Raw genomic sequence first — 24,969 nt, 5'->3', positions numbered from 1 at the left:
CGCCCCCCCACCTCGTTTCTAAGTATAGTGACAACCTCATCAGGGTTTACTAGGAGCGCAAGCTCAGTGAAAACCTGGGAAATCTAACTGGAAACACGAGAGAGCACTTTATTTGGCAGTGCTAAAAAAACCTGGGGACAAATGGCTGAGCGGCGGTGGAAGTGCAGGCTGCACAATCAATCGGCAGAGAGCCGGATAGAGGCTCCCTCCGCTGCCGGATCGACAATCGACAGCTGAGAGACTATTTTTTGCAATGGTTGACTAAATATGGTCAGGGAAGAGAGAGGCACAAGAGAGCCTGTTTGCCTGGGAGTGCATGTTTCAAATGCTTAGCTGCCTATAAAGCCGTAACAGTTTTGCTCGTGCCCTCTAAGTGGGAAATACGGTTAGTGTCTTCTGTAGTGTGCGTGTGGGAGCCCTGACCTCGCTAGCAGACTTGACCTCTGAAGATGGAAAGTAGCTTCAACACAGACCTGCCTACAGTTAAGCCTGGAAACATAACCTCAAGCAAGAAAAGATGCAGTGCAATATCTAAGGAACTAGAAGAAACCAATATTTGCCGGGGGTGGGGGGAGACGATCGCGCTTTTTTTGTGCCTTTTTTTTTTTTTTGGAAGCGACTCCAACTTTTGGAGGCTTGGTTTTGGTTTTTTGTTGGGTTTTTATTTTTCTTTTTGCCTGTGATTATTTTCATCTGACAGTGGGCTAAGTTCACCTTCCCTTGGCTTCCTAGCATCTATCCTTGGAGTCTTAACTCTCAGTCCAGCAGACATAAGGTATAATTTCTATACAACATCATCCATATTTTAGCATTCCAAGAAAGGCAGCAGGTGCCAATTAGGCACCCGTCTTCATGCTTTTTTTTTTCTTTTAAGTTTTATCTATTTAAGGTGGTGAGGTACTGTATGCACCGACATTCACCCCCCCTTGCCTCCCCCTCCCATGTAATGAAGAGCTGATTCAGCGAATAGAGTGAGAGAGCACTCAGGATGAGATGGCTGCTGCTGATGTGTCTCTAGGTCATTACCTCTCTGCCAACTGCAAATGCTGCATGATACTAAGCTTACAGGTAATAGAACATCAGGAGACCTGCATTATTCTGCACGTTTAAAGGATGCCTATGACTTTCTGCATGTATATCTTATTTACTAAAATGTTTTTTTATTGTTATGTTAATCCCTCTACTCTGGGAACAGCTTAATTTTGAGTGTGTTAAAGTATCAAGCATTTGTAGTGTAAAGAGCAGGCTGAAAGAAAACAACGTTAATCCAAATTTCATAGCCAAAAAACCCCAACGTGCTTGGTAGGCAGAATTCTTTTTAAAGAAGATAAACTCAAAAATTGCAATGCCATTAACTGGTTGTTCATTTCAGTGAAATATATTCTTATCTTCCTATGCACAACTACAAAAATGACCAACTTTAAAAAGAAAATCTAATAAACAGTGTGGTAGTGCAATGCTGAGTTCTCAAGTAGATCTAAGCAAAATTTTCAAGGTGCTTTATCTCAGATGTACATGAAAACAACCTACTTAAAAACTAGAATGTGACTGCTGTGATTCTAATGCTGCATTGCTGTTTCTCCTTGTAGTACTGTGCTAGCTACTGCTACACTCTGATTTGCTCTCTGTCAGCTGCACTAGGTTTTTGTCATGAGCTGCAGAAATTCTTACTTCCTCTGCTCTCAGCTTTCCTTATGACTATTACATTTACTAATTGTTAAACTTATTTCAAATTTACCTTCTAATGCTGTAAAGACAAAGCTTACTCTTTACTGTAACCCCAATCAGCTCCTGAAATACAAATTAAGCAACCATAAGCTGTATCTGACAGCCCCTTAGAAGTCAAACCTGTAATGTACATCAAAGATTTAACTACCATTCCAAACCAAGGCGCAGAGTCTGATGAAACAGGGTTAAACTTGGGGTATGTTTCTTTGAGGACTTTTGGGTGGTTTTTGGTGTTTTTTTTTTCAGTTGACTCAAATATTTCAAGTGTGGACAAGATTTTGGCTCAAGCAGGTGAGTGGCAATTTAAAAAAAAAAAAAAAAAGGTGCTTGCAGAAACATTGAATAGATATTAGCTTTCACATGTGACCTTTGGCCTAACAATCCAAATCCCGTCACAGCAGTTAGAGGTTGTTTTCTTAATTCAATGTCATCATCTTTATGATAAGCAGGATCACCAGTGGCATGTGCTGTTATTATGGGTTGTTTGGTTTTTTTCAAACTACTCTGAACTACAGCGGAAATAAGTATAAACCTGCAAAGAGTTTGCAAAATACGGGATGGGATGCCGAAAGCATGGAAGTGTGACTGGGGAGGGTAGGAAAATAAGTTTATAACTACCGTATTAGATGAGTCTATACTTCCCTTCAGGACACTAGATGCAAACTGTACACCAGCTAGACGACCTGGGAGGAAGCTGAAGTTTTTACAGTGGAATACAACTACAAATTCCAAGAAAACACATTGCAAAGCTACCAGCGATTCAACTCTCCACTCAAACGTGGTCACTCAGAATGAACAGCAAGAAGCTGCAAAAAACTGGAAAAGCACTTCTAAAGTCCATGCCATCCCAGAACAATGAACTATAACCGGCCTTAAGCCCCTGTGCAGGTAAATTGCTTTGCAAAGTTCAGTTCAGAGTAAGTTTTATTTTCTACCATCAGTTAATCATAACATTGTTCTTCCCAAGAATTGTCAGCCTGAGTTTTACCTAATGACAGCAAGGGAAAGCAGCAAAATACTTTTCAGGTTCATCTGACAGGTAGTCGAGCAACTCTGTGTACCTGCTCAGAGTACATACTTCTTTATGTACCCATATGAACATACAATGCTATGGAATGTAAAGAAGTATGTATTTTTGGCAGGCACGGAACGACCAGTAAGAGGAAACTAAACAGCTGTTGGAAGAAACAGGTTTCCCTCTTGTTTGAATGACATTCATGTGACAAATTAGCTTGCTAAGGGTCAGCTGGTATTGCCAAAATAACTCATACTTGTTAGTAACAAATCACAAAACATTAAATTAAGTGACTATAACAGTGGGTAGGAAGAATTGTTCACAGCTGATAAACAGAACATTAGCTGTAAACAAAGAATTCAAAACAAGGCTGGAAATGAACCAATTAAGATTGCAGCATAGCTGCAAAATTTATCATTATCAGTACTCCTCACTTAATAGATCCTAAACTAATCTTAAAAGCCTGATTATCTAAACATATCTCATTAAAAACAAGCCATTGCAACTAAGACACAAGTAGAAACAGCTCAGAAGTTAAGGCTATGATTTAGAGAAACAGATAGCCAAAATAATTGAGTATGATAACTTCTGCAATTTAATATATGAGACTTAAGTTAGAATTTTCTCCAAATCAGCACTTATTACGCTCACTGAGCTCTTCGACACAAAGTGCATTGTCAGGTTTATGCACAGAAAGTGACAATACAGAGATTTCTAGGCCACAATTGCTGGTCAGCAGATTAAAGCTATTGACAGATTCCTAAATGAAAACACAAATGACAACTACAACCTAAAAGGTAAGTTATCTTAAATACCATTTTCAAATAAGCTGAATTTCTTTTAAATACAAATTTAAGAAAATTGGCCATGAAAATATGACTCTCTAGCACCCAGAAAATTGTAAGAACTACATAAGAAATAGTCCTGCAACAATTTCAAGTTCTAAAAGTGGTATTAATTAAAATATACCAGCACATACCATCCCTAAGTAAAGACACTCAACATCAAATTCAGGAACAAGGAAAGATATGAGTAAAGACCTCCTGGCTCATCAATCCAGCCATTCCTATTCATGACAGCAGCCTTCTAAAGGCAGTTATTAAATAGGATACGTCCAGAATAAGTAGGCACATTTGGCCTAGGTTAAAGATTCTAACTGTACCCCTGTGCTTACTAAAATGTCGGGGAGAAAAAAACCAAGAAAAATAAAAAAGGCAATGCACAATTTTTAGATAGAGAATCTTATTTTTAAATACTCATATAACTCTCAAGTATTTAATACTCTACATAGCCTGCTATTTTTATTACCTGAAACTACAGAACAACATATATACAAGAAACATTATCTTATCAGAACCATTTTCTTAAGTAAAATATTAATTTTTTTTTTAAAAGCTCCTTCTGAGAAGATATTTTGGCATGAAAACTACAGTCTCTTAACATCTAAATTGAAACCTGGTTTACAGTGGGAAACAAATCAAATTGTAGTAGCTTTTCTAAATGGAGCAATACTACTGAACTTGATCATGCTCATAGAAGCAATTTGGTATTATCAACAGCTTTACAGAGGGGTTAAATGCTAAGCATTTACTTCTTTTCCTGAAGAGTTCCTGTCCTCACCACCAATTGATTTGGCTTCCACTATATAATGAGACCAACTTTTTAACAGCTTAAATTTATTTTGAAAGGTTTTTGGTAGCAATTCGTCATGTTGTGTTCTTTCTTGCCTTCTTTGTATAACATTGCAACGCTATTCCGAAACAAAGTGACAGTTCAGAGTGATACAAAAGTTAAAATTATATGTTGACATTGCTTCCTGCTAGTTCATGTTAGCATATCTCTAAGAATACATATCCAGTCACTCCAAAATGTCACATCCATCACTTAGATCAGCTGTTCAATTTTAACTGAGCACACGTTGAACTTTGGGCATCTGCTGACACAGTTGTAACTCAAACATTTCAACTGTGTGACTGACAGGGATAACAGATGCTGACATTATCAAATGCTACACGGCTTTTTTTCCACGGCCGTTTTTTGTCCCGATATGGCCAGTACATGAAACTGTATTGCCATCCAAAAGCACACTTGAGCAGCTGTATCTGTAAAACAGTTCCTGTATAACTGGTAAAAATAGAAACTAATTTTATAGCCATCTTAATGCTTAAGTCCAAGTGACACACCTGCTATGTTTCTATTAGGATACATAGTGTTGGGAATGTATTTACATAAATCTTCTCACCAGCATCAGACTACGCAACAAACAGATGTAGACTATACTTGACATACTCATTACTAGTGAATGGCTTGAACTAAGGTTGCCCCCTACTTCCCACTGCAGTCAAAGCTCAAAAAGAATTCAGCATACAACAAAAAAAAAAAAAAAAAAAAGCTATGTGAGCACGCACAAGTGTATTAAAGGGCTTAATTTCAAAGAAATCAGATGCAACCCCAGATAAAGCTGTATTTTTCTGGCATTAAACATTTTTACATATATTATCAGGGTTAAAAAAAATAATCTATCCTGCTATATTATATAATCATTCCTAAAAAGTTAATACTAACCAGAGATACAGTAATGGAATTGAAAGCACTTGACATTTATACTTGTGCTAACCAACTACAGCATTACAGCAGCTGCAAAAGGGAAACTGCCAAAAAATGAATGGGGGGAGGGTGAGGGGAAACCGAAACCTTCTTCCCCAGTAAAGTTTAACATGAAGAGGCAAGGGAGCTCTACATGAGTAGAAGTTGTAAGACTACAGTTTCTGGTCACTACTCTAGAATTTCATTATTACAGACAGAAAAAAGTTAAAACTGATAATTATAATTTGATTTGAGACTCATCCAAAGATCCTCGAGGAAATACTCGAGAAAGGAACAAACCTGGATACTGTACAGGCCTTGCTGGTATACAGCTTTCCATTCTGCCGTCTCCAAATTAGTGAAGGAATTTAAATTTGCATTGACTAGAAACAAAACATGTAACACAGAAGAAAGCCGCATGTTTTTTTGAACTGTTCACGTACTTAAAAATGCATTACTGAATTATAACCTTCCTGCACTCCAATGCTTTGCTAAAGCTGGTAAAATGGAACCAAATCACCTCTTCAATGGATTTGGTCCCCTTCAACCAGCTGTAGCTATGCATTGATCACTACAGGATTTCTCCTATTTTTAAAACTGGACATGAAGTCTGCTCAGAGTAATTACGTAGTCCTCTCTACAGTTGAGTTCAACTATTCTAGGCACCTTAAAGATGGAAGGTAACAAGGAGTGTAGCAAATTCTGCATTTCAAAATTTCAAGGTTTTATTTGTAAACAAACAGCTACTGGTATTCAACATTCTGTCCACATTCAGTGAAAACTGATCTCTTACAACATTTATAAAGACAACAGGTAAACAGTGAAATAAACACATTTTCCAATGATTTATTGTCTCTTGTATTTCTCCTCAAGTATGTTGCCCTTTGTAACAGAACTGACCAAAAAAACCTGATCAAAAGGAAGCTATCATGAACAGTATTGGCAACGGAGGGTAAGTTTGCTTTCGGGGCACCTTTCTTTCTGTGCCGCCCCGCCATCCCCCCCCCCTTTTTTTTTAATTGCACAAGGGAGGAAACTCCACAGGGAAGGAACTGTATTTGCCATCCTGCACATGCTGGCATATTATTTACTATTTAAAGATAATAAATTTGTCACTGACCTCAACAGCTACAGGCTGATCTGCCATCTAATTATAGGTCTGCTCATGGAGATTATATTCTTTCTCCAAATCAACTTGAACAAAAGCCTTCTTTCAAAGCATTTTCTGACATAATACTTTAATAAGGGGTTTTAGGAGCATGCTTTTTTTGCGTTCAGCTTCAACTAAGCTTCAACCTACACTTACTGTGGGAACTGCAAATCTGAAAGCAAAAAATCCTCTTACTGTCTTAAAAAATAATTGTACAACTCTTTGATTACCTCACAACTTGTCTCTGTGAGGACCTCCATGGCAATATAACAGAAAAGTCCCTGAAACACTCATTAACACTAAGTACAGGTGAGAAACCCCATCTCTCAAATACATCACTAAAAACAGTTAAAAATTCCACTGCCAACCAGCTCAAACCATCTGCAAGTCTAAAAACAAGGAGATCTACTAAATAAGACAAGCATGGGGAAAAAATATAATTCCATTTTAAACCACAACCTCCTACTTGCTAGTTTATGAACACAAAGATGACTTATTCCTTGCTATTGGACAGCAAGATATGAAATCTGCATCTTACCTGACTATTTTAATTTTTTTATTTAAAGTCCAGCAGAATTTATTGCTCTGAAGAACTAGTCGTAAGCACGGGCAGAGTCAGGTCAGCTCTAAAAGCAGCCTCTATTTAAGATGCTAGCTACAGTGTGAATAAAGCTTTCTTCACAAGATACAATGCAAATCTAAAACTAACTGGGGCAACGGATATAAAATACGCCTACACTTCAGTCATGTCTTCAGCTCAAAAATCTGAAGTCACAGGTATGCGAATAGATCAAAACAACCAAGAGTTGATAACATGGAAAAAAATAACCAATCTGTACAATATTTTCAAATTTTACTCTCCTTTTTTCTGTCTGAAAAATCTCATTAACACTGAAAAGGCAAAGTCTGCTAAGCTTTGAGGTTCACAGTACTTTGAAAAAAGTCCAAAATAAATGCACTTTTAATATGACTGGCTCAGTTAAAAATCATGAACAAAAACCCATGTATTAAACAAAATCTGAACTTCCCCACACTTCATTTCAAATTTCTTTTCAGCTCCTTCTCCCATGCACGAGTTTAAAGCTACCTACAACATAAATGAGTAGCATCCAATCTGTATTTCAACATTACACATTAGCGTGAAAACCAAAAGTTCTGTTTCTATACCAATTCACAAGGTATGAACAGGAGCAAATTATTAAAAGGAGAAATAATCCACTAATAATAGGATGGTCTCCAAAACACACTTTACCTTGACTTCTGGAAAACACTGCCAAACTGTCATGGAAGATTAAGTGCTGAGAAATATCTAAGCTATTTGACATAAATGCTTTCTTTCTTATAATATTTATCTAATAGTCAAATGTTTAAAATAGAATATAAGCATTCATTTTCATCTGAAAAATTAAAAACCTCCAAATGTTCTCCTCAGCACAGTTTGTGTGTTGTTTTGTTTTGGTTTTTTTAGAGATCTATCTCCCTACTCTTAGGAAAGGTCAGAACTCAAGCAAGAAGCAGAATAGGTATTGCACTGAAGATGAAATTGGTTCCAAATACCTGTTTGATATCAACTAGAAAAAATTCTGTAGAAATCTAGTTCACTTTATTGTGGTACCCACGCACTTAACACATGCATTTATTTTATTATCAGTAACTAGGAAGATGGATGTGAACTTTAACAATACTTACATACATAGTAAGTATTTTAGTTTTATAAATGTAGATATTTATGCACACATGCATACACACTTACATACATATACGAATATATGTTTAACTTTTATAAAATAACATTTCTTTATATATTTGACCTTAAGGGGAATTTAGTGCACTGTATTCCATATAAGGCACCACAGCATGAAGCCACAAAACCTCCAGTTTAGGTGGAGCAGGAAAGCTTAGATTAGGAAAGACAGGTCCTTAAGTAAGGTTTCAAGCAGAATATATTATGTTCTGCTTGTGACCCATACCAGCTACAAGCTAAAGTTCAAGTGGTTATTTTTAACAGTGATTTAAATAGCTGGTGCTTAGTGCATTTAATAGATTGGTAATATCCATTGCTCTTTATCAGATTAGAAAAACAAAGTGGCAAATATAAAACCTTTGGTTTCATTCAGAAAGAGGCCAGTAGAAGAACTACAGAATCAATGAAATAAGTGACCATCACTAAAATCCTAATAAAATAAAACTTAACTCCTAAATTAATCAAATTATTATAATAATTTTTTGGCCAGAACAAAAACAAAGTTTAAAAATTTTCAAAATAAGATTTCTTCTGCTTTTGTTTTCATTAATTTCTTCCCAGGTTGATGTATAAAATATCTAATGCTGTGAACAAATAAAACTACTACTTCTGTGATGGAGACAAGATTCTCTCTTTTTACATGCTTCAGAAGTGCTCAGATATAACTGCAACCAAAAAAATAGATACCTAACAGCTTTAGATATCTAACTGTTTTAGATGCAAGTGAAAACCCATGCATGGGCAGGACCAACACAGGGTTCAAATCACTAATACTGGAAACATTTTCCTATTCTTCCAGTAAAAGCTTTTGTAAAGGAGAGAAGGCTCTGGGAAAAATTGCACTATGCCTCGCATGCTGCCAACTGTCAAACTGATACAGTCTGAACTACAATTTGGATCCCTCCATCAAAGAAAAAGCCTGCAGCTCCTAAAACATTCACACACAGAAATATCTTCAGCATCCCTATGAAGAGCTTCCCTCACCACCCCCTCCCCCCACCCCTTTCCCTGCCTCTCACAAGAGCCTAAGGAAAGCATTGCAGAACAACAACAAAAAAAACCCCACCAAACAAACAAACAAAAAAACCAAACAAAAAAAAACCACCAAAACCCCCAAAATACCCCATCTAGGTAACTGGAGGCAGGGAACAGTACTCCTGGCTAATGCTGTTACGTAAATAAGGAGAATTTGTGTTAAGTGAGTAAGTTACCAAGTCAGACTTGAAAGAACTGTCTCCTGAATGCCAAAAATAAGCTCCCTTCACTAGGTCCTTGACACGTTCTCTTATAGACATTTTATGAGCACTGTAGAAATCTGTAAACACATTTATTGTTCCTATCAACACTTCCAACCGCTACTTTTACTTTGTGAAGCGTGATTCCATTCTATATACATGTATAAATGCTTATGTTTACTTTTTAACTATCAGTCTTTACAGCTATGATCTAAGAGACTAACCCAGATTTTATTCCCATACATTAATATACAGCCTTATTTGTCCAATTTCACTCAAGTGAAAAGTAGCAGAATTTAAAGTTAAACAACACAGACACTTCTTATTTCATGTAAACTACACCAAATTCTCCACCACATGATTAACATATTGAAGTCTTGCTAGACTGACAGCTCTGAAGAATACCATTTATCCACAATGTAATAAGCAACCAGCAATGCAGCAAGTTTTCCATTAAGTTCTATCTATGCAATAGTTTTTGAAAGCTATCTTAACCAAAGATTGAATGTAGATGTATAGTATGCAGCTAGCACAAAAAAATTATGCCTCAAAACTAACTTTTTCAGGTAAGTTGCTATATAAAAGCTGAAATACAAAGTTCCTTGTATACATACTTTTAAGAAAACAAAACTAAATGTTTCTTGTACTAACAAATACAATCTAATGCAACAATCCTAAGATCACTTTGTAACTGCATGGCACCTTTAATAATAATTATTCACAAATACATACTTCTTAAAAACTCAAATCCCTTTCCCAATATCTGAGAAGGGGGAGGAAACATTTTTACAAATCCTATCTTAAGATCTTACTTAATAACTTGCTTATGAAAATATTTATTGGCAAAATTTTACAGCCGCCACATGATATTTCCCAAGGATTTGGAGTTACCTGAATACAGCATTAAACTGAGCAGACTACTAGTTTCATTCTAATAATGGCTTCCCAAGTATTAGAAAGACGCATATCTAAGCAACATCAAAATTTAAGAAATAATTGCATGCAGGTTTAAGGATCTTTGAAAGAATACCATAATTCTACCCTCCCATGCACTTGTTTTCCTTTTCCAAATGATAAAATAATCTTTAAAACCCAATTGTTACCTAGGGTTTCCTCTTAGTGCAGCGTGGTGAAGAGCATTAAACCCATTGTTGTTGGTGATAGTAACATCTGCTCCAGCTTCTAACAATACAGCAAGGATGTCATCACGCTTTTTACTTATTGCATCATGAAGTGGAGTGTCACCTTCAGAATCCTAAAACCAGAAACAGCTTACATCAATTTCTACATGCATCCACATTGAAGAAAAAAGATGCTTAAATATCCCTAGAAAAAAACTGACTATACAAACACAAAACAGCTTCTTCAGACCTAAAAGTGTCGCTATACTGCAGAGTTCAGAGCAAGCTACTTTCTGGTCTTGCTCTGGGTTTTGAAAACCCTTCAGTGAGAACCCACCCAGGGCTCCAGTCTTCTATGACTACACTACTACCAGAACTCACACATGCCTTGCATCAGATAGTACTGAAGACACTGGTGTAGACATCAACTTCTCCATGCCTCATACCCAGATGGAGTTGATGCCTAAGTTACAATTTATGAGTAATAGGACAGCAACAAAAATTAATGCAACAGAGAGGAGACTAGCCAGACAGGGGGAAGACAGAGAATTCTGACTGATGAAGTCTAAGATTGAGCCAGCAATTAACCATGTAAAAGACAATACCACAAAGATGGTGTGAAATAAAAGCATAAGCAAATTAAAATAAAATGCAGTCCAAGAAAAACTTAGGCACATTTCTTGTTTTAACTGAAGCAGATAATTTTCCATGAAGCAAAGGCCAACGTCATAAGCAATATTAAGCTTTTAAACTTGTTGTGGCTTATACCAGATTACATTACACGAGGTACATGAAAATATTTCAGTGCATAATTGAACAGGCGAAGAATTTATATTTTTAGCTTGATGTTTTATTTTTCAAATATCCCAAATAAGGGAAAAATACTTTTTATTCCTAGAAGCATTTTGTACAGTACTTATTCAAGGACCCAAATGGTTGGACTGAAAAGGAATGCCCTAGACTAACAGTGAGAAAACACACCCATTTAAGCTTACTTGCCGCTATATAGGCAAACTCTGTAGATTTATGCTTCCAGTAAAATTCTAACACCATATAAGTCAGGAAGTCTTTTGTCACTGACACTGACTCAGCTGCAAACTAACACAGGAACTGGACATTTTAGCAATACACTAATACAAAACCAAATCTTTATAGTCTTTACAGAGAGAATCAAAAACTGCCAAACAAAAAGTGCCAGAATATGTAAACACTTGAACCAGTGTGAACCAGTTTGCCAAAACTAAGTTATGTAGCTTTTATTTGGTTTAATCGATTATATTTCCTGAATCTACTGTTTACAGACAAACATATTTCTGTTTACACAGTGAATTTGCTTGAGTAGTACAGTGCTGGCCAGCTAAATTCCAGTCATGCCTCTGTCTGCCTTCCCTGTGCTCTCATCCACCAAATCAATCGCCTGCTCACAATTGCACATCAGAGTTCCTCAGCACACATGCAGAATCTGAAAGTTCATTGTTTTCAATGACAATTATATTTTCCAGGCGGAGTTTCATAGCACCATTCTACTGAATTTTTCAATCCAGACAGAATTCTATAATTTAAAGTCAGACACATCCATTTTGGCTACCCATGTATCATTATATGATATACAGTCACCCTTTATTGGGCTCAAGACATCAGATTTCTGATTGTAACTACTGTTCAACAAATACTAAATAGGGTCTGGACAGATGTTAGCTGGCTAGCAGCTCAACCTCAGGAAGATCAAGACAGTACCTATAAACCCAGGTGGAAGCAGATAACTAAACAATCACTATATTCACTAATTTCAAAAAAAGTTTCCTCATTTTTTTTTATGTGGATATACAGCTTCAGAAAAATCACTGATCATTGACATGGCAAAACAAGGAGGTAAATGTGTTATTACTGTGCATCTTGATTTGCCCAGAACGTTACAGCTTTTTCTTTCGGTTGCAAACCTCTTCAAACTTACCCATTCTGATTTGTTTTACTAATATACTGCATGTGGCTGCGTTTAGCTCATGCAGAATGTGGATGCCTGCTTATTTGATAGCAGGCTTCTACCTTCTCAACAGGAGGTTGCACTCCTATGTCACAGCTTCCACCACATTCATTAAAGATAAAATTCCCTGTGAAATTATGGTACTGGAGGCCCTATGTACAAGGGCTTTTTAGATAAAAGGCTGAACATTTTTTTAAATGAGAATCTGGCTAAATAGTTTATCAATGATAGGTCAATCCTGAAAAAAGGTTTTCTTTCAGTGAAACACTCCACAGTATCATCAGCCAAAAAATGCAAAGCTGTGCCTTGCAGAAGGAGCCAACAGCTGTGGATTCGATAGAGGGGGAATTAATCTGGAAAGAAAGTTAACAATTACAGATAACTACAGTCTGTGAAAATACCAATTAACATCAACTGGCTAGAATAAATCAGGTGCCTATCTAGCTGTCAAGGAACCGAATAGATTTAATAGCATTTTTATTACAGCTGATCACATGCTGAGGTAGAGGCTGGTACAGGTAACTTCACAAGGTCCATTCCCTTCAATCCTATTTTCCATTATTCTTCTATCACCTATACACAGCAACTACATACAGCAGATCATAAAATTCAGTAATTAAAAAGTAAATATACATTATTGTCTACTTTACCTGGAGACTAGGATGGCAGCCAAAGTCCAGTAAAGTCTTTACAACTTGCAGATGACCTTTGTTGACAGCAATATGAAGTGGAGTCTGCCTGCGTTTGTTGCGAGCATTCAAATCTGCACTGCCTCGGTGCAAAACTTCTATCACAGCACCCTCATCACCGAAGGCTGCATGATGGACAGCCCTGTCCCCATCTTTGTCCTAAAGTAGAAACATTAATTTGACCCAGTATATTCCACATTTCCTTTGCATTTAAACAAGAAGATTAATTTAAACTGGACAATTGTGCATATCTGATTTCTCTTTAAAGATAAATTATAACATTCAAATATCTAATTAAAACAATTGGTCAAACCACAGCAATAGAGGATGAAGAGTCTGTTCATATATAAACATACATATTCTACGGCATATGATATTCTATACCATATACAACCATTGCCCTGAATTTTTGTGTGATGTGTTCATCAGAAACTCAAATAGATTCATTTGGGTTTTTACTACAAAACAACCACTGTCAAAAAGACCCCCCAAAAAACCCCCCACAAACAAAACCCAACCCCCAAACACGTTATACTTGGTAACCCAGGGTAACCATTCCTGCAACCCAGGAAGTGTTACAGATTCCAAATCATGGTATAAGACAAGAGAATTGCCTTGTTCATACAATTAAGCTAGTATTTATTAGGTTTGATTACACGTGTCTTAGTTTTCAGTTTATAAACCTTTTCCAAAGGAAATTTTGGATTGATGCTGAAATTAATTAGAATTTCTGATTCTATGATGATAATTCACAGCATTAAAGCTCTGATTAATTTCAGTTTGTTTCAGTTTCATCCAAACTGAGAATTAAGGTATGAAAGTCATAAATTTGTCAGTTTGGGTTATTTTAACATCCGTAAGAGTGGACTGTACTACATGAAACATTTTCAAATATTAATCAAGTGATTTCAACATTAATGACAGTATATAAAAGCTAAAAGTAAAATGGGAGGTGTGTATATATATAGATATATATCAGATTTCAATAAAATAATAACTTCCATAAGCTAGTTTCTAACTAAAATTTTGTGCACAGTGGAATATTACTATGTATTTATAGGATTTAATTTTGACAAAGGAGAGATACTGAAAACTATAAGGAGGAAAAAAATCATGACTGCTCAAGGGTGCACACAATGTCTCTCCTGGGTGAGCTTAATTTCTCTTATCAATTTGCTTGTCCTTCAGCAGTGTCTTTCAAAAGTTATTTTTATTATGTGTAACACATTTCTAATATATTTTACATCAATGCAGAAATTAATAGTTCTTAGAATAAATTGTATTTGCACAATTACAAGAGAACAATGAGACTAATTACAGCATTTTTTAAAAAAGATGTAAGAAGACTTATCTGCTAATTATCAAAGATATCTTTTTTGAAATATGAATACGATTTTCAAGACAGTCAGTGCAGTAAACAGCAGCTTTTGAAAACAAGAGATATTTATGCCTTCCAAATCAACTCATGCTATGAAATCGTCTTCTAAGACAGTAGGATTGCTTCTCAGGCTCATCTAACACAAACAGCCAAAAGAAGCCAAAGCTTGCCCATTTGGAAGGGGAAAGGATCAGAAAGGGGAACTTCTCTGTATCTCTCATCTGGTTATAAAGATCATTAGGAGGTGAAACTTATCAAGAGCCTGACAGTAGTGTTAAACTGCTACAACATTTATATTTACAGAGCACTTTGTTTCACAGGTATGTAGTAATTTGTCTTTTCATATTTGCAGTCTGCAAAGTACACTGAGATACTTACTGATGAAACCCCATATAATTTATTAAATATTTTATAGTTTTAACATATTCTAATTTTGAGATGCAAACCCCTGATTTTATAAAATCTTAATGTTTACATTCCTACTTTAATGAGAAGAGGTCCAAGAAAGCACGTGCCTTTTTTTTAGCTCAGCATCAAAACAAATAATCTCAGGAGCTGAATCCTGCTGTCTATTTTCTACACAAGAGCATATTAATATACCTAGGAAAAGCTAGCAACTAACTTGCATCTGTCCTATGACTTATATTTAGATATAAATCTAAATATTAAAAGCACTATATTTCTATACATGTCAACAATATAATATTGTCAATACTGACAATATAATAACTGATACCCATTAATTTTTGCAGACTAGAAGGCTATGTATTTTTACTATGTAGTATCTACATCAGGCTTTCTGAACCCTATCAGTAACAAATTGTTTTCTGACTAAACAGAGACCACTTCTACTCTACATAAAGCTGTGAGAGACTAAGCACAGAGGAGACAACAACGAGGCCATCCCCAGAAAATGTCATCATGAGTGTATATACTCTACAGCAGTGACTGTAAATGTAAATATATCCAACTTAGCTATAAAGCAGGCAAAAGTAAGGATTTTTATCCATTGCTTCCATGCCAAAGACCACAACAGTGAAGTAAACAGACTAAATTTTTGCTCTCTGCTTAATGGGATGGCTCTGCTGGGTCTTCATATCACTAATTTATAGGCAGCTGGCATTTTTTAAAGCCTGAAACATATAATGATTAATCTAATTATATTATATTATTTAGTAATTATACTATTTATTGATTATAATTATATATTAATTTTAATAACTAATGCAATTATATAATTAAGACTACCATCTTCACTTAAGCAACTCAGTTACATGAAAAAGGCTTGAAAATTCAAATAAAATCCCTGAAATTTTTTTTAATGCTAGTGTTACTACACTTCTGAAGCCTGAGCAAACATGAACTCTTAACCATTCTACTGCTAGCAGATTACCAGATATATTATCTTGAAGTTGTTTAAGCAGAGCTTCTACTTCCCTCTCTAATGCTTCTAACCCTTCCTTATACCAGAGAAGAACATATCAGTCCACCACTTGATTAACACAGCAGCTTTGATCCCATAGTACAGATGAAAAGCAGCTTAGTCTAGTTTGTAACTGTATATGCTATGTACTGCAGTGAAAGCACTACTTCTAAAATGAAACTACTTCACAGAAATCAGACCACAGCAAGCATGTACTGCATCAAATCTAAGCCATCTTTACAATTGAGCAGAAAACCTTTACAAAGTAATGGTGTATCTGTGAATATAAAAACAATTTTAGTTCCAAGAATTACATCATTGCTTCATTAACGTTTTAACATATTATAACTTCCATATATCAAATACAATATAAATCTAAATGCCCAAGCTTGTAAAATTGCTTTTAAGTTATGCAAGTGATGACTGGGCATACTATTAACTTCTAAGCATTCTGTTAGGCTTTAATTTATATTCTTAAGAGAAATTTGACAGCTCCTTCTTGTGCTTCACAAAATGAACAAAGGCTGCAATATCAGTGCATTCTGTGTAAGTAAACAAGGCAAAATAAATTCAAAATGCAAATATCACGGTATGCTGATAGATAATTTTCTCACAAACAATAATTCTAAAAAAACCTAAACAAAAGAACTCCTTCCATTTTGGATGAAGTTAAAAAAAAACAACAAAAAACAAACCCACACCTGAAAAACTGGAAGCAGAGTTGGTATTTCATACCCAAAGATACTGTTATTACTTTCTGCTCAAATTTGCTTTAGTTAAGAATGGAGAACTGTCTCCCAACTGAACAATGTACATAAGAAGCACAGTAATTATCTGAGGTTGGACATGTAGCATCCAACAACATCTTTTTCTCCAAATGCCACAGGCAGCATGCTGGCCTATTGCATTCTACTGCTGAAATGAAGGAAATAAAGAAGGGGCTTCATCTGCTACAATCACATACTAGCTTACACAGCTCTATTATATTAGCATTATATTTCACTTAATTACAGGTGCTAAAGAATTAGATATTGACCCTTTGTAATATTGTTAGTAGGAGGCAAATTTGGGAACATAATCATAGTAAGAAAAACAGTTTTTCACTTGCTCTGACATTTAAAAAGAAGGCAACTCCAATAAAATTGTTATTTAGCAAAGTTTAAAACTTGGAGACACAAACTGTATTTTGAAATATTTAGGTTACCTCTGCTTCTACATCCACATTCTGTTTCAGAAGCAACTTCAAAATGTCGACATGGCCATTCTGACTAGCAGCTTGCATAGCTGTGTGTCCAGCACATTGTCCATTCACCTGGAAGCATATCAATACTTTGAGGTAAGTTGCAAGATACACACATAGCTATGAGACACTTTAGCAGTATACATGCAAGTGTATTAGAAAACTTAAAGCAACAGCATGCATAAGAAAGCATCAAATGAACAATTTTTAGACAGCTGCCTTTCTAGCACATATAGATGATCTCCTACGTCTTCTCTATTTTATTTCTGTAACATTAGCTAGATTGAAGGAAAAGCAGCCAGAAATGGATTTATTTCAAACATTAAGACCCTAACGATAGTTGGATTATAAACTTTCATCTTTCAGCTACTGTAAAGGCAAGATTTTGAGAACAGGTCTCAGAATGATACCAGCCCTCTGCTCTGCTGTACATTTAACTTCATTTTCTAATTTATGGCAACAACAGGAGTCAGTCTGACCAAAATACCATGTTTTGTATAATCTTGAGCTACAAATCAATCCTCAGAACTGAAGGAGTTTAGTCTCTTATCTGCAAAAATTACTACTGCTGTAGTGAGAAAAACATCTGATTGTGATTTTAAAACATGTTCCCTGAACCAAGTCCTATAATTCTTAAGCATTTTCTTTTATACTTTTCAGTACTAGGTGATTAGACAAGTTGGTATAAGGAATCTGACAGAGAACAGATTAGATGATCTACCTCAGGAGTAAAAAAACAAAACCCACAATAACAGCAAAAAAAATCCCCCAAATCTACTCTCCTTTCTATTCCCCTCAAAACAAAAGAAGTTGAGGACCCTTCACTAATTGTGAATGTTTCATTTGCTGCCCTGACTCTGGCAAACAGAGGCTGGAAGGTATTTAATTCACGGCAGACAATAGAACACAAGATGTGTCTGGCAAAAAAGGGTGTAAAGCACTATTTTCACGCACCCCCAACACATTTCATAGGACAACAAATGGGAGAAAAGACACTGGAACCAGCTGTACTACTTCTATGCAGACACACTACTGACTGGCAAGGAGTATCTAGGACAGCTTCATTTCCTTTAGTATTACAGGTCCCCGGAACAGGTCCTCCCCAAACAGAACACTCACATCTACATCTGGTCTCTTTAGCAAGTCTTCCACTTTAGCAACATCTCCATTGGCAGCAGCTTTAACCAATTCTTCATTGAGATCTCCAGATTCTTGGGTTTCAAATAATTTCTTCAATAGCTGGGACAATCTCTCTATAATTATTAAACAAAGGACAATTAAGATTACAATTCTAATCACAGAAGAACAGAAAAATAACAGCTAAATTTGTCATGTTTCTGAAGGCATGTACATAGTAATACACAAACCACCACAAAATGACAGCTCTAAGTTATTATTCAGTTCTGAGTAAGCACTGCACTCCAATACCCTTTAGACAGTTGAGACTGTCACATCAGACACTTCAAAACAAAGTTGATTGAACCACAAATAGCTTGCCTACCACAAAATATAGAAGGGTGGGGACGAGGTAAAAACATGAATTTACATATTGATATAACAAGTCTAGTCTTCTAGCTTAACTTTGGGTATATCCTGCCCTCTGATTTGAAACACTAAGTCCTATTACTCTTATAGCTAATTTTAAGGCCACTGTGACTGTCTTTATTGCAGAAAATTCATTCTATTTATGCCTCCCCAGGAAAAAGTCTAGAAAACTATGTAGAAAGGTTTCTTGGCATTAAAGCAAATATGTGAAGAGAAAAAAACAACTAGCTGTGACCAAAAAAAGGAAAAAACATTTCAGTTTAATTGATCTGTGAAACAGTCAACAGAACATAAAACAATTGGATAGTCTTTCTGTCTTGTTATTAGATGAATGAGACCAGGTTCAACAGAACTGAAATGTGATTACATAGACACCAAAAAAAATCCCACTGTAATTAGTCAAAGGATGTCTGACTAGATTTTAAGACAAAAATTTTATGGAAAGAATATTATCCTGAGTAACCGTTTGCAACAGATCCCTCGCTTATGCCTGCTATCCCACACCACCTATTAAACAAGGAGTCTGCTTGCTACAGCCAGGGACACTCTCTTCATGCCTTAGTCCCTATTCCTATCTAATGTTCCTTCCAATCATTTAAAGTCCTTAGAGCAGACCTCCAAAGACATCCCTGCACTGTGGCCAAACAGAAACCCAAATTCGATTTGGAGTTTTTACACCTTATCAAGATAACAACCAACATCTCCATACCAACTGCAAGCTTTTTCTTGTATCTTTCTCAAAGGTATAACATCAGTTAGCCAAACCCCAAGCCTGAGTATTATTAACCTTGCATACAAACTATGTGCTAGTACTTATTAACCATTTTTTTATTAACACAAATACTTGACATACATACATTACTGGTTATTCTTCAAACTTACCACCAGATGCATTACTTATAGCAGATCCCGCTGATGCCACCTTTGAGACAGCTGCTGGATTATACGTCCAAGATGTCCCACAAACCTCTACCTTTAAGTCGCTGTCTGAATAGATCTGCTGGACCCGACCAACTTTACCTAAAGTCTGCATTAAAGAAAACATCAAATGCAAATAATACTAAAAATAAAATATTTAGAAATCTGAATGTTTTATAGTAAGTCACAAATTTTATCAAGTCCATTGTTTAATAGTACAGTCACTAATACCTTTAGCTAAGTTTCATTAGGCTAAGCAGATTACTAAATCTGAGCAAGTATTACACCACATTTGATGAAATACACTTTCTCTAACTTAGAAGAAAATCACTTTGACTCCCACAACCTCCAGATATTTATTACCAAGCATAACTAGAAATATTATACAAGTTTTACCATTTTATGAATCCAAACATACAACTACTTACTGGAAGCATTGCTTCAGCCCATTCTCCATGACCTCTCTGAAGAAGCTTGATTCGCTCTAAATCATAACATACTTGAACAAGGTCACCCACTTGAAATTGAGAGGTACCTCCTTCTGCACCTTGAGCAGCATCTCCACTTCGGACAACATTGGCTTTGGTGAGAACAGCTGGATTAAACGTCCACCTAGACAATTAATCATTTAAAGTAGATTCTAAACATGCAAAGCAAAATTAATGTTTAAAAATTATCTGTTGGACAAGAGTCTGCTTGTACGCCTACAAACTGTCTGCAATTTGTTGTTAACCATTTTTTGTCCATAAATTTGTCTGTGGCTCTTTAGTTGAATATTTCCACAGTAATCTTCAGAGATGTACATTTGTAAAAGCAATGAAGAAATATCCTGCCTAAGGGGAAGCAAGCTGACAGCAATATAATAGTCCTGAAAGTAGCTATACAGTTTGTTAATTTTTCCAGGGAGAGAAGGAGACAACTCTGGTTGAAAAGGGGAAGAGCCAAGCTGTCTCACAAAGGATTGGACTGCCAGAAAAAAACATGGGAAGAACATGGAATTTTGTCCCCTCCCCCTCTAGGTCAAAGCTGCAACATTCAGTTATAAAATACTCTTCAATTAAATGGATGTCCTAGATACACCTCAATTTTTAACCAAACTATCCTAATTTATACTATAAATTTTACTGGTTTAGAGGCATTTAGCTGTTTTTATGCCGAGTTATATTTTAATATATAATATGGTGACCTGTCCTTTACCTGCCATTTGGTCTGGGGTTGATTTTCATTCAGCTATGTGATCTAGATGAGAAGCATCAGATAATCTCTATAAAGGGCAAAGGCAGGGAGGAAATCACAATACAGAGCAGCTCCTCTCACTGGCTCTGCAGCCATGACTCTCAGAAGAAAAGCCACTTGCATCCCTTCAGATTGTGTTAGCTGGGGAAACAGCTTTGTTTTGCACTACTTTGCAATATTAACAAACAATATATTGAGGGAAAGCCTGAATGAATAATGCACTGTTAATCTTTTCTGGACAAATTGAACAGGTCAGTCTCCAGATACAATTGAAATCATATTCCAGTCATCAGCTGCTTTTTAAAGATAAGCCCAATACTTAAGAGCAAGACAACACAAAACCATGTGGACATGTTAGCTCAGATGCAGCTGTAGAGCTGGGTTTGAATCCTGTTAGCATGGATGCAGCTTATCAAATTTCAAACCTAAACTGCTTGCAGGGAGCGGTTTTGGTAACAGCTTCCCTAACACTTCCCATTCTTGGTCCATATTTACATAAACTAACATTCCTTTGAATAATAGGACAGTAGATACACATCATGTCAAGGTCACTCTACATTAGACAAGATCCCCAACATAAAAAGTTTGTTACCTGTCCTCTTAACCTATTTTCCTGAAAACCTGCAATGCATTGCTATTACCATTCCTCTTGAAACCATGGGATACTTTGTAACTAAAAAATAAATTACTGCTTAAACCACCACATTTTGGAAATAAGTGGTCCAGAAAGTCATTCCTTATTTTAGACTCAAATTTTCACCAAGTGAGAGAGGCAACAAACTTCCTTTTCCCGCTAAAGCATCTTTAAAGGTAAGCCCTCACTACACATTGTAGAAGGAATATAAAAATTCTCACAGAAATCTTAACAGACACAAAAGGAGAACAGAAAGTTTCTGGTACCAAGTGATGACAAGCGCTGAAGGCAAAGGAAGTCTATGAGAATCAATGATGAAGGCTATATAACAAACCTGTTGCCGCTTGGATATTGTACTACAATGTCATGATCCTCGTCAATGCCACAAACTGTTCCAGTTGTTGTTAAAGTTTCAAACATGCCATCAGTCCATCCTCCATGACCATGCTGCAAAGACTGTACAATTTCCAAATCAAGGTCAATGTTTACAAGGTCACCTATTTGCAGCCCACCAGGGTTTCTGTTACCATTTTGCTCACCTGAAATGGAATAAGAAGGAAGTGCTTACATGACCACACTAATTTTCCACACAATTTAAAGAACAGAAGTTAATTTCTGAGAATCAATGACTGTAACTGTAGTGGCCAATAGGTAAAAGGGAGTGAACAGGTGAAAAAAACCTCTGAACCTCTGGCTATGGAATTGTGTGTTTCTTGTTGAGTTTTCAAGGCAAATAGCAATGACACTGGCAAATGCTAAATACTTATGACAGGTTCCACTATGGGCTCTAACTGGGATGGTAACAGCTATCATATGGTGTTAGACATCTAGATACATAAAAGCTCTGATAATTTTGAGTCATACACAAAGTGCCATCTATCCACTCAGAGGCTGAAAGATAAGCAGAAGGCCCACAGAAAGTGGCTTTGAATTGGGTCAGTACTTGAATGTGGAGAAAATACTGGCAAAAGAATACCTGCAAAATGATTTTCAGTGATGAAAATCTTTAACCTTTTAAGTAGGGAGATGACTACAAACAAAAAAAACCCCTGCAAATTTAAAATTAAAACACTGTCCCTGGACAATGCCCGCTTTCAAAAGATGTGTCATAGCAAAAATTCATTAGCTGGAGGGAAATGGCATACATTCAAACACATCAAGCTGTGTTAACTGATAAGAGAACACACTTATGGACCTCCTCACTGCCAGAACAAGATGGTATCTTGTGCCATCCACAGAATGGTGAAGAGTACAACAACTGTAGAAGTCATGTAGGTTGAGTTCAATGGCAACATCAGTGGCAAAGGACAGGGTGAGCAGAGTTCCTTTAGTAATATGGCTGTCTCTAAGCAGGTGTGTGTGTTTGTTTTTCCTCTTCCAAGCAAGGGGTAATAATGGAGAAAGGGTCCTTGCACTGTAACAATAAGGAAGTACAAACAAATAGCCTGACACAGAGACAAAAATGTTATTTGGAGGGAGACTGATTCTAGAAATCCACAACAGATATTGGCAGCACTAGTTGCAGCACTAAAAGTCTCCAGAGGACCGAACAGCAAAGAAGAGAATCTGATACTACTGAAGAGAAACTGCTGAGAAAGAAAACACAGCTATGAATAAATGCTTGTGTTCAACGGACTTTAACTTCTGTGACCACTTAGTGACTTCTTTCTGTCCTGGTCTTAGTTTAAAGAACCTATAGATGGAACGGTATTTTAAGTGTGCACCCTTCACAGCAAAACACACATAACATGGAGAACAGCCACTTCTGCTGAGGACAAAGTTAACAATGAATTCTTCAGAAAAGCTACTGATATGGACCTCACCAGACAGAAAACTTAAGACAGCAAACATCCCAGAGACAGCCCTGATGAGATAGGGAAATCTAAGAAAGGAAGAGCTATAAACCAGAAAAGAATTATAGAAGCATTAGTTGGAGGAAAGGATCTCTAGAGGTCATCTGGTCTGATATCCCACACAAAGCCAAACTAACAACCAGCTGATGTCAGCTGTGGCTTTGCTTATCTGAGTACTGAAAGCCCTCAAGGACTGAGGTTCCACAACCTCTTCAATAACTTTTTCCAGTACTGCAATATAGAGCTGTAGGTGTTAAAAGAAAATTTCTTCAATATCTGATCTGAACCTCCTGAGTCACCTTAAGGCCACCACTATTTGTTTTTATGACATTTGCCACTACTGAAATTTTGGTGCCATCCCTTTCAATCACCCTTCAAGTGGTTGTAGGTGGCTAGTCAATTACCCATTAACCTCCTCCTTACCAGAATAAAAAGCCCAGCTCCTCCTCCTTGCAAATCACATCCTCTCAGTCTCTTAATCACTTTAGCAGGCCACCATCAGACCCTTTACATTTTCTCAAAACTGGGAGGGCAGGGAAGAGGAGATGGACAGACTGTGACACAAACAGGACATAGAATTCTAGGCACAACTTCATCACCATTGACAAAAGAGGAATAATAACTTTTCCTATTCTGTTGCCTACCATCCTCCTCATATACCCAACTATGAAATCTGCCTTATTTGCAATGACGCCACACTGCTGTCTCATTCAATTTGGCATTCAGTGTAACACCCAGGTCTTCCTCAGCAAGGAGCCTCGCTCAGGCATTCACAATTCCAAGTCTGGGAATTCCTGGTACATAGGCTTATTTCAACCAGAGTACAAAACTGCACTTCTGGTTGAACTCCACGAGGTCTCCATTCACCAAATTCTTCACTTCCTTGAGGCTCTTCTGAATAAAGCTCTACTTTCAACCACACCCCTTTGCCAACTTGCTATCACCTGCAAATTGCCTGGGATTGTATTCCGTCTCATCATCAAGGTCACCAATGTGGTACTGAACAAAATCAGTCTCAGTATTTTGCCCCAACTACATACTACTCCATTATTAATTAGGCCCCTGCTGGAGTATTATTCTCACTCTATTTCAAATATCACAAAGCTTCAAAAATAACTTTCTAGTTTTTAATGCAAGCATACATTTAAATTCACAGCATGAATGTATCTGTGAACTACGTTCAGAAGGCAAATAAAAGGGACAGATGTTATAACAAAGAGTAAGACTGAGAAGACGGAGCATAATGTGGCAAGAATGATGAACTGAGTTCATCACTATCCTTTAAGAGCAACTTAATATAGTGGAAGGGGAAGAATTTAACAAAGAATAGTATCCTACTATCTTTAGTGATTAATATTCATGCATTTAAATATGATATCACCCTAAAAGCTACATGCAGAAAACAAAGACCTATGCTTTTAAAGCAAGAACCAAAATAAATAGAGGGCATGCGTAAGAACCTAAGCTTACCTCTGTAATAAAGAACCAGT

The 24,969-nt window shown here is 36.5% G+C and overlaps 1 protein-coding gene across 6 annotated transcripts in view; it reads right to left on the bottom strand.

The window, feature by feature from the left end:
- The window catches only part of MIB1 (mindbomb E3 ubiquitin protein ligase 1), a 79,763-nt gene that overhangs the window by 30,487 nt on the left and 24,307 nt on the right, over positions 1–24,969 (bottom strand). For all 6 annotated transcript variants that reach the window (XM_010574317.1, XM_010574318.1, XM_010574320.1 and 3 more), the window contains 7 exons: positions 21,961–22,165; positions 20,185–20,368; positions 19,721–19,865; positions 18,413–18,546; positions 17,258–17,365; positions 13,214–13,411; positions 10,562–10,713 (listed from right to left, as the gene is read on the bottom strand). In XM_010574317.1, the coding sequence (XP_010572619.1) occupies positions 10,562–10,713; positions 13,214–13,411; positions 17,258–17,365; positions 18,413–18,546; positions 19,721–19,865; positions 20,185–20,368; positions 21,961–22,165 (1,126 nt within the window). The remainder of the gene's footprint in view (positions 1–10,561; positions 10,714–13,213; positions 13,412–17,257; positions 17,366–18,412; positions 18,547–19,720; positions 19,866–20,184; positions 20,369–21,960; positions 22,166–24,969) is intronic.

This window comes from Haliaeetus leucocephalus, unplaced genomic scaffold (assembly GCF_000737465.1).
Source record: "Haliaeetus leucocephalus isolate CR32 unplaced genomic scaffold, Haliaeetus_leucocephalus-4.0 Scaffold428, whole genome shotgun sequence".
NCBI lineage: Eukaryota > Metazoa > Chordata > Aves > Accipitriformes > Accipitridae > Haliaeetus > Haliaeetus leucocephalus.
This window is presented reverse-complemented; position numbering and strand designations above follow the sequence as displayed.